The sequence below is a fragment of the Seriola lalandi genome, unplaced genomic scaffold, assembly GCF_002814215.2.
Source record: "Seriola lalandi dorsalis isolate HSWRI2012SDOR001 ecotype SW California unplaced genomic scaffold, Sedor1 jcf7180002054606, whole genome shotgun sequence".
Lineage (NCBI taxonomy): Eukaryota > Metazoa > Chordata > Actinopteri > Carangiformes > Carangidae > Seriola > Seriola lalandi.
In genome coordinates, this window is record NW_019525159.1 from 1,157,077 (window position 1) to 1,168,466 (window position 11,390).

Below are 11,390 nucleotides of genomic sequence, written 5' to 3' on the forward strand. Positions count from 1 at the left end.
GGGGGGGGGGCCTTGAGTAGTGAAAACGACCCGCCTCAGATTCCTGTCTTTTTCCACTGGCCCCTACCAGCATTCTGCCAGGCTGTTGGGACATGAGGAGCACATACAGGACAAGTCATTGCCACAGAGAAGGGGTCAGCCTATTTGCTTTCCCAACTTATTACCCTCTGTAGTAATTAGAAAGCTTTGTTTACTGGCAGGAGTCTTGAGAGAGGCTTGAAGTTTGCAGCAATTTAATTATGTACAGCACACGGCAAAAGAGCATGGAAAATTGAGGTGGGCTGCAAGGATAAATGCCATCCACAGTGCTCTCTCTCACTCTCTCTCCCTCTGTGTGTCTACTTCTGTGTGAGTGTGTGTGTGTGTGTTTATCTGCATGATTCTGTGGGGTTTATTTATGTGTTTGTGTGTGTAAGTGTGTGTATGTTTGTGCATGTCTGTGTGCGTCATCCCCCGAATTATAGGTTTGACTTTCACAGTAAGTCTAATGTCCCCTCACTGAAAATCTAAATCTGGGAAAATTGTTCTAAACCTATTCAAGCTACTGTCTTCACTTACAATGAAGCCTTTGCAAAGATATGTGGAGTTACAAAGTTGATTTAAGCAAGAGATATTTAGGTGAATGCCTGTGACCTTATGATTATAAGCCCTGACATACTGTGGATTAAATATACAGAGGGAGTTCAAGCAAGGTTCCCAGAACTGGAAATCAAGTGCCAGATAATACTAACAATGATTATACAAGTATGAACAACTTTGAGATATTTTCAGCTTTTCAGACTTGCTCGTCATGCATGTTACATTAACAAGTGAAAAGAGCACTCCATAAGGCTACATAACCTTCATGAATTTTTTAATATGCTGATGGCACAAATACCGCCAAATGAAGCAAAATAGCTTTGACTATGTAGTATCATTAAGTGCAAAATCTAATTTTCCATCCTGTTTGAGAATGCGATCTCATGACTATATCAGAAACACATCCCCGTCATACTTCTCAGCAGTCTGCTACGTGCTCCTATTCATGCTGAAAATACTTGGAACAATCAAATGTGCACATGCTCCCTTTCTTTTCTTTTTTCTACTCAAGCACAAATGCACAGACATGTGCAATCACACACTCACACACACGCACGCACGCACACGCACGCACGCACACACAATCACACAGGCACGACATTCATGCCATGTGATCTTGCTAGGCATTATGCCAACGGCCAAACATGTCACTTACCAGAAATCTCTGAGACAGAGCAAGAGAGTGAGACAGAGACAGAGAGAGAGAGAGAGAGAAAGAGAGGGAGAGACAGAGAGGGAGGGAGGGAGGGAGGGAGGGAGGGAGAGAGAGAGAGAGAGAGGGAGGGAGGGGGAGAGAGAGAGTGAGATTCTGCACATTTGTCAGTTTGTGAGAGCTCCTTGTCAAGTGTAAGTACAGTACATACACTGGGAACATGAAATGTAGCTGCTACAGTTATCTGCAATGTACTGTGCTGTGGGGGCAGTCAATTCTGAGAAAAAAAGGGACACGTGATCTTTGAGATCTAATGTGGAATTGTTCTGAGGAACATGCCATGTTTACTGTTCATTGTCTAAATTCTTGGAAGGCTTCCTGAAAAGCATGTAGCGAGCCAAAGCAGTCCAAATCAGTTACATTTCAGGATTCCTAATGGCTTTTGCTGATCCTCTCTCTCTCTCTCTCTCTCTCTCTCTCTCTCTCTCTCTCTCTCTCATTTGCTCCCTCATTATTTTTCCACGTTTCTATATTTTAGCATATTCATAGATGGACTGTACATGTGTGTTTGTGCATAAACTGTACTTTCTGGGATCAGAAAATAAGGTCCACAGCTACATTATCATCTTCGTGTGTATTTCAAACCACTGAGGGAATAAGAAATAATTTTGCAAAAGTAAACACATACTTCCACACACAGGCTACAATATGTTCTATCTTATCCTCAAATCCATTTTCCTCGAGTGAGGCTGAAAGTAGGAGGGACTAACTAAAGCTGGTAGTGAATTCCAAGAAAGAAATTGTGCCACATTGTATATTCAATGAGTAGCAAATTTGAGGAACTGCCCAACCCTGTTTTGTGGCTTTGGCAATCTTTTTTTTTTTACACCTCAAAACACACATACGCATGTAGCTTGGCTGCAAAACAATAGTTTCATGACAGATAAAGCAACATGACAAATCTTCATGCCAACTTTATGAATGATATCTAACACAGATACTGTATATCTCCTTTAGGATCGGACATCTCTTTTTTGATTTCCGCTCTGCCGTTACCAAACATTTTTACTGGTATGAAATGTTAGGCTACCAGGTAACTACTGTACATTAGTTAGCAGACAACCCAGTGGAACATTGGCCAGTTGGACGTAATTTAGTTTATCTAAGTAAATTTATCATTCAGCAGTGCTTCCAAATTCACTCATTTGGCGGTCTATCTGATTTGATGTGACTCCCAACTTAATTTTGGCTTTGATGAGGAAATATGTGGACATGGCAAGGTCAACAGGGCCTCCAACATTGTTGACTATTCATCAGCCTTCATGAGTTGAGAATTTATAACCCTATATAACCCGTACATGGAGCTGAGAGGATATTCTTCCTCGGCTTGTAACTGAGTAATGTTTGTATCTTTTTAAACCGTTTGCCTGGTGTACTACTCTCCTATTGACAGACTTATAAAGTTTGGGCTGTTCCGCCACAAAAGAGAAACAAGTTATCTTACTTTCCATTCAGTCCCCCGGGTAAATTAAATAGGGCATGTTGGCCAAAGACAAGCAATCCAATATAGACCTGGAGATAGTTAAGTTGTAATTTGCAAACAGATTTTTCAATTGTTGCCACTTTAAAGGAAAAAAAACTGTTTTAACACCTACACAGTGAATTACTATATGCTGGAGTACGGACCAATATTTGAATTAGCTTCAAACAAAAATATATTGCTTAGATTTTTTAACACCTGTGACATTGTGTGATTTCTCCCTGGATATCTGTGCTGGATATCTCCGGCTTAACATTCGGCAGAAAGACATTTCTTCACAGTTATCCTTAACTGTTCGAATGTCAGTTCCATGAAAAGCAACCAACAAGCCTGAACACACCAGTGGCGGCATTTTTTTTTTTTTAATCCAGCAGGGTTTAACTAGAACAGGCTCAGCGTTACGTAGAAAATACAAGAGCAATGCATGAGAGCATGATGTATGACTGGTGCCCTGTATCGCATACCATCAGCAGTGACTCATCCACTGTCTCAGGAAAGGAAAATCATACACACATAAACACACTCTTCACACAAGTATACACACATACAGAGAAAAGTGCACCAAGCATGAGGACATGCGCGCGCACACACACACACACACACACACACACGCATGCACGCACGCACACACAAGCACACACACACATACACAGCAAATGAAGCAGCACTAGGGACAAATGCATCCTCCAGGTTTTAAATGTCGTACTTTGGATCAATAAATGTGTTTTAACGAAGCAGGGGAGTCAAGAAAATCTCTGGTTGCGATGATTTTCAGTATCAGTAGCATGCTGTTTTAATCTTCCCCTGAGTGTGTCATAGTAAAATACAGTAAGGATTAAGACTGATGCTTTGTCCTCAAATATTTGCTGTCAAAGAAAAAACTGTGGAAATCACCTTTAGGCAGTTTTCTCCAACTGCTGATGCTGATGTGCCTGTGATGGTAAATGCTGCCTTATCAAAGCTCTGGAGAAGTTTTACACAGGTTGTAATCAGATAACGGGTGTGGCAATATATCTATATCGACAATTACCGAGATATTTACGAAAATGCAACATTGATATTGCGTTAATAATACACATAAAAAACATCATGATGGCAGATGTTAAGCCTTGTGGATCTTTTGTTTATCGGTTTATTCAGTTGTCCTTTCACTTTCCATTAAGTTGAATTGTTCTTTTTGTGCGCTTTTGTACAGCTATAGTTACAGACTCCCTCTACACCCCCCTACTTGAGTAGAATTCATTTACCGAAAAAAGAAAACAAAGTTAAAGATGAAGTTGACTGATAGGATTATCATTATTGTTTTGTTTTTTTCAAATTTTCTATAGATATCGTGATAATATCGTTTTTGTGAATTCGTGACAGCCCTAAGGCGGACTATGTATGTAAGTACAAATGTTTTTTTCTTTTACAGTGTAACTGTGTGTTGACACAACATCAATCCTAGTTCATTTTTGGGTCTAGCAAGAGATGAGACACGACCTTCATTGAAGCGCGAGTCTCGCAGTTTTACTCCTCACCCTTTTCTGTCAGGATCTGCATCAGTTATATTTCAAACAGCGTTGCCTTCCTTCTCCTTGACACTCCCCACTTGCAGACAGCCCCGGGCCCCCTTGTGGAATGCTGTATAGTGTGAGGCCTATGGAGGAAGGGCATCCCGGGACACACAGCGAGAGTACACACACACACACACGCACACACACACACATTCACACACACACACCCCCACCCATACACAAATACGCACACATATGCTAACACACTCACAGACACACGCAAACATGCACACACAGACAAATACAGCTGTTGAGAGCCATCACAACCCTTTGGCAGACGTCCAAGTCAAAGACGAGTGGTGTTGGAAGGCCTCCGTTTAGAAAGAAAAAAAAAAAAAGTCCCACATTTTCCATGTATGTTGTGTTAAACACTGAAGATAGAAACTTGGCAGAACAAACTCACATTACCCCGAAATGATTTCCCCGTATTGGGAGTAGGCCTATCATAAACTACCTTGCTGTCTTCGCGTTGTCGTAGGTAAGTACACCTATAGATACATACTGATTCAGCTATATAAAAAAAAGACAAGCACAACACACCTCATTATCGCCCATGATATTTTTACGTAAGAGAAGTAGAAACAGATGGGCACTAAAACACTCCAAAACTCTGAAGTGGAATTCATTACTGTAAAATTGTGAGGAGCATGTTTTTAAACAAGCTGTGAACTTCACACTACACTACTTTAATGATTCATATGAATCTATAAAGCAGGCTTTAAGGTGCAATCCAACCTGTGTGACACCTGTCAGGGACCAGGATGCCAGCCATACTGTAGAGTTAAACACCACGTAAAAGAGATAAGATACAGCCCATAACGAACCTGCAAGTATGTGGGGTTTTTCTCTTTCACAGTCATCTTGAGATCAAACACATGACATTCGACCGTGGACTAGAGACAACAAGAATGAGAGCAGGGTGACAAGAGAGACAGAATGTGTGCGAGAGGGAAGGAGAGTGACAGGAAATGAAGCAAATTGCCACATGCTACATGTGGGCCAGCCACATAATACACCTATGTACACACAAGAGAAGGAGGAGGGGGGGGGGGGGGGGGGGGGGGGGTTACTGTATGTATAGTCAGATGACTCCTACAGGGTTCAACTAAGGTAAACAGAGCCTCAACTGACACAATAGCAGTCAACTGTAAAATGTGTAAAGGAAACTTGTTTTTCAACTTAAATTAAAATTATTTTTAATCCTGTGATTTCCCTTTGGTAAAATATTAACATTGGATTTAAGTGTCTTGATTCATTTTGCTTCACAGTCCTCACAGCCCAAAGATTTTATAGCCTATATCATGTACAGACAGCTTAGTCTCTTGTATTAAGTAGAGATTTTAAACACAAAAAAAAAACATTTAAAGATGCAACAGTGCTGACAGTGAGGATTTGAGAAGCCAGCTGTATTAGATCATATAAGAATACTACAATTTTGAAATAATGCCCCAGAAACATCAACCTCCCGACTATTCCTTGTAGCAATCGTGCAACCTATAGCAATACAATGGATGCATTATGGGTGGAGATTTTTTGTTTTGACTTCATCGTGACGCAAGACCGACAATATCATGCCACTTTCTCCACTCATGGCTACAGTTGAAACTCATGACAATACTATTTCCTGTGGTTTTTTAAAGTGTTGCCCAACATTACTGTAGAACTACATTTTGTTGGGGAGGGTAAAAGAAAAACTACAAATATCATATGTCTGATTGAATTCTTTCAGTGGCGTGCGGTAGGCTGCACTTCTACGGGAATTGCCATGCTCCACGTAAAATCCTCACATTTCGCGATATTACTTCATGAAAGTTTTAAGAGTCTAACTTAGTTGAGCTGTTAGTGTATCAGAATTAACTCTCGTGGTGTATTGTCAGCATAGTGCCGCTGTGTGCAGCTGCCTATTGTGCCTTTAAAGAGGGAGAAGCGAGGGAATAATGCATGGTAAAAAACCTATGCGTCATACAAATCAGACACTGCAAACATCAAGCCAAGACACAGGGGGGAATATATTTACCCGATATGTCGCTAATCCATAAACTGCGGCTGTCAGCTGGCGCAGATGTGGCAGGCTTTCTCTTCGGATAACCTATAAAGTTTGCGAGGTGTTTAAAAAAAAAAAGGGAAAAAAAAGAAAGAAAAGCAGGCCCCGGTTTCCCCCTCGTCCGTTGGCTCTCTCTATCACTCCAGTCCTATCTTGGCCGCTCGTCCCCCATCTCTCTATCCCACTCTCTCTTTCTCTCTCTGCCCGCTTCTGTCCCTTTACAGGAAGTGAACGCCGCTCACATGAACAGTATACGGACTGCAAGGCAGCCTGACATCATGCACCGTTCGGTATAGAGTTCTTTTTAAAGACACAGACATTTTGCTGGGACCTGGCAGGTTACTGTAGGTGCACTGTCCTACTGTAGTCTACGCGGCAAATGGACTGTCAACAGTGTGTGGTAATATCGTGCGCCTTTACGGACACATGAACTCGGTGCACTCTGCGGGCTTAAAGGTATAGACTACTCCAGTGTGGGTAGCCTACATAACTAAACCCAGTGGGCGAATTACCCTGCGACAAACACTGCGTGTGATGTCTTACTTGAAAAGGCAACATATCGGGGCGTATTTTGGGCTACAAGGAGGACAGAGGTGCCTGGTTGTGTTCCTAAAGAAAATGTACATGCGTGGTTACCTCACGTGTCCGTATGTGATGACAGCTCAGGCTACATGATGCGCATGTGTGCTGTTCTGCTAAATTATAAGCGCCAACTGCTGGCGGCGTGACCTCAAGTCAACTTTTCTTTACTGCAGACATGCAATATTACTGCAGGGCTTGCAAACTTCATGGTGGCAGAATATCTTTCTGCTAACTCACTCTACAGGACGCGATATATAAAACCATTTTTCATATTATCCTATATACATTTGTACACTTACTGTATAGTTTATGATTGGCCTTATCAAGGTAACCTGTGATAGTTTGGGGGTTTGCTTGACTTGATTTTTTTGTGGACTTTGATTTTGCCTTTTTATTGCCTTTTTCACTTGCATTTTAATGTTTTAAAGGTTTCTGTCTTTTTTCCTTTTCTCATGACCCTTTAAAACCAAAGTTAAGCTCTTGTTGAAGTCTGAGCTGTTCAAGCAGGTAAAATATTTTTTACTCACTTGTTAATTTTATTATCTTTTAGAGGCCCACATAGTTAAAAAAAAAACAAAAAAAACAACACACCTAGCACTTAACAAGTAAAAAGAAAATGCAAGAGAAATTCCAACTCCTTAATCATCCTTGACCCCTCATATTTAACCTCTTAACATTAATGAGGTTGGGAATCACTGTTGTAAGCGGTCCTTCACACATGATTATCTAATTATCTGTTTTACAAGTAAGATCTTATTCCGAACAAGCAACTAGTGAGGAACCCCATCAGAAAAAGTGTATTTGCTTACAATTATACTGGAAATACTGTATTATTTACCATTACAAAGAACTTTAATGTATTTAGTCACTTGCAGCCTCCACCTTTATAAGTTTAACTGCATAGGCCACATCCTATTTTGCTGTACTGTTCTTATTATAACATCTGACATTGCTGTTTATCTCTTCTCTCATTACTTTTCATTTGTAACTTCTTGTGTTTCTTCTGACCTCTCAGTGTGTGAAAGTCCTTTTGTGAGATACCCAGTTTCATTAAAGGATCAATACTTACTTGTTCCATGATGAGACTTAACTCGGTACAGTGTCCTGTGATATTTCTATATAGGCTTTCATTGGGTTGATGATTTAATAGTATACAGTATGCTTATTGTGCCTCTTGCTATTTTAAAAAGTGTATGGTAGCACTGTAATATTCCTGTAGGGACTATCATGTGTCTGTGGTATTCAAGAGTGAGTTTATAATGATCTTATTGTACTTAGGCATATGCCACTAGTACAGTTATGTCCTCAATAATGTTTGCAATGAAATTAAAGAGTTTTTCATTATAGTTCATTCTTCAACTAAAAGCTGTAACTGTAGCCTAATAAAATGGCAGTTGATTTTGTTAGCTTCAATACTCTGTGGTCTAGTAAGAATATAGCTGGTCAAAACTTCACTTTCATCGATCTGTAACAATGGGATGAATGAGGTTCACAAAAATAACAAAAAAAAAAAAGGAAAAAAAAATCTTGCAAGTCATTCAGACTTAGCAAACAACTTCAGTTTTTGAACCAAAAAGAAGAAATGAAAATGAGTAGGCAATGACTTACTCATCAAGCTCACCTACAGTACAGCTCTATGCCAAACACCACAAGACAACTCATGTTCTCTACTTCTCCTCTGGCGTAACTGGGCTGTCAGATCGGCCCGGGCTCGGAGTACGAGGCATATGATGTGTTGATCCTCAGAACAAAAGCTTATTGTTGCCCCCTGATTATCCATTTACAGCCTGAGGCCATACCAGTCTCAAGCATGTCTTAGTCAGGCCACCAGCCACTGTGTCGAAAGTTCATATCTAAAGATGGCCTTCTGGTAATTTCCAGCCTCTTTTGCTTTGCTCTCCTGTGCTTGTGACAGATAAACATCGAAATCTAAGCTGATGTTTGCACATTACATAAAATATCATGTTAAATATGAACATTTATACCAGTTTAAGTATTAAAATGCTTCAACATGTTGTGCCCTCATTAGTTCCTGTAAGCATACTTCACGCTATGTGAAAATGAGGCTATATAAGGTGATTGGGACACAGCCATTTCCATTGTTATGCTTGGCAGAAACAGCGGGATCTAGATGTGGTTGGTGTTTGTGTGCTGGGGGAAGCTAAACAGAGAAGTCTGTCAGATCAGCTCTGAAACCATGTGAAGAGCGACTGATGGAACACTTGACCCAAAGCCGTTCTCAATTTGAACTGTCACACACTCTTATGACACAGCTCGAGGCATGCCATCATGGGTGTTAGACAACACAGTAAACACATTCACTTGACCATGCAGTTTAAAGCACAAAAAAAAAATCATCAACAGAAAATTTATTAAATAACTTTACAAAAAAGTTTATGTTTGTCACTTGTCTTTCCTCTGTTCTGCCCCAGCCATTCAACAAAACGACATTATACACACTGCTGTTGACAACTTCACTTGTTATGGTCACTTCATCCACCATACGTTAATGTATATTAGCTTCATCTCTGTGGTATATGTATATTTACATGATATTGTGTTTACACACAACATCATCTGTAATTTCAACCCGGGAATCATTGTACACTTTTGCTTTTAGGGCCCAACTAGTGTTATGGCACTCGACTGCCTTGCATCACACAGCCTGGATGCACATCAGTCATATATTAAGTCACTTTTCCGTGCAACATTGACTCTGACATTCACATTTTTCTTAATAGTAAATAAAAGTTTTTCTAGTCAAGATGCCCTGAAAACAGTTTACAAATGGCATGAAAATACAGTAGAAATGTAGTACGATAGAAATGTCATAGATCTGATTCTTATTGGATTCTATCATTTCTGAAACTAAACCAATAAGGTTTTATGAGTTGATGTCAAAAGGGTCATTTTGACTAGAGCTGAGTGATACACAGCAGTCCTGCAGGACATGTTAAAGGTGTGTGTTGTCCCATAAAACCACACAATGCTGAAGTTACAGTGTGAAGCATCCACATCGTACACTACATTTCCCACGTTGCACACATCGCAGCTACATGTCCACAAACACCATAAAGCACCAGCCAAGCCCCCCCACCAGAAACATGGTGATTTGCATGCTGTAGATGATCAGGTCATTGACCACCCCAAAGTCCAGGCGCCGGTGCCCTAACAAAAGCAGAATGACAGACAGCTTGTACTGCAGCCTCAGGAGCACGCGCACGCTGACGTACTGCAGGAAGAAGAGAGCAGAGAGCGCCACCCAGAGCAGAGAGGTCAGCAGACTGCAGCCAAAGTACAGGAGGAAACGGAGGAAGCTGTACATGCAGCGTGAGCGCAAGTAGAGGTCAAAGTTATTGTACTTGGTGCGCACTAGCTTGGAAGCGTGTGTCGACCCACAGGCCGAGTGCATGCAGGTGGTGTGGGGGCCATGGAAGCTGCGCACCCGCCGTGGGATGGGGATCACAGGCATGGGTGGGCTACAGGAGCCCAGCACAGTGAACAGGAGTCCCAGTAACCGGTGGAGTCCTCTGTGAGAGCAGCTTCCAGGGAGGCAGTTAGCTTCATTTGGTTGTGGAGCTAAGATTGGCTCTCATAGGAGCACAGGGATGAGATGTGGCAGCTGGTAGTGCCGTCAGCAAGGTTTTCCCCTTCAAATGCAACAAGGTTCTGTGAAGAAATCACATTTGTTACTTTATGTTTTTGCCCACACATTGTCAAAATGTACATGCACACAGTGATGCAAACCTATCACAAGAAATACAGGCCTGTGCATACTTCATCTTCTCCAGCTGCAAACAATAGATACATTTCAAGTGATGGGTTTAAGACCATGTCTGAGCATAAAGCCACTGATTATGTTTGCATGACTTCATCATAGCTAGCACACAGTCTCCGATCCAAAAAAGGATCTTTATCATCCAAATTCTGGTCTGGAAATAAGTGATCGTGCAGAACCAATGGTAATCTTACATGCAACACTACGACGCCTTCCTCCTCTATAAAAAAAGACGACTGGTGTTTGATGCTCAGACGGCTGGTGCATTGTATCACATTATAAACAGTTGGCTGTAACATAAACACACAGGATTTGTTTTCCTTTTTTTTTTCTCCCCGCGATGAGCTGTTTTATGCCAGCAGAGATGAGCCAGCGACGGCGAGCCGGTGCTTCTACGTCCTGTCGCAAAATATACGAGTCACCCTGCAGTGACGACAGCTGCCGAGTTAAAGGGGAAGTGCTACTCCAGACAGGATGCTCGCGTTGCATTCCAGCTTTAAATAAACTACATTAAGTGCATAAATTCTGTTAGAGTTGCGCGGATTGCACTTATGTTCCTTCAATGACCACACAGTCAGCAAACATTACGAGGTAGGGATTGCTTGCACTGTAGCCCGCACTGCGTGTGTACGTGTGTGTTACGTTTGTGTAACCACAAT

General features: G+C 41.4%; 2 protein-coding genes across 3 annotated transcripts in view; both read right to left on the bottom strand.

Annotated features, from left to right (window-relative positions):
• Positions 1-6,752, bottom strand: part of nacc2 (NACC family member 2) — a 26,414-nt gene extending 19,662 nt beyond the window's left edge. Inside the window, exon 1 of one of the 2 annotated variants that reach the window (XM_023419657.2) lies at positions 6,345-6,752. The gene's annotated coding sequence lies outside the window, so the exon portion shown is untranslated. Of the gene's footprint in view, positions 1-1,234; positions 1,266-6,344 lie in introns of those variants that run through there. The other variant, XM_087177498.1, reaches the window with a different exon arrangement.
• Positions 6,753-9,307: 2,555 nt separating this feature from the next.
• Positions 9,308-11,134, bottom strand: tmem250 (transmembrane protein 250). Its single transcript, XM_023419495.2, has 2 exons — positions 10,926-11,134; positions 9,308-10,622 (listed from the first exon to the last, which is right to left on the bottom strand). The coding sequence occupies exon 2, from the start codon at positions 10,423-10,425 to the stop codon at positions 10,006-10,008; it is 420 nt and encodes a 139-aa protein (XP_023275263.1). The 5' UTR covers positions 10,426-10,622; positions 10,926-11,134; the 3' UTR covers positions 9,308-10,005.
• Between the last annotated feature and the right edge of the window lie 256 nt (positions 11,135-11,390).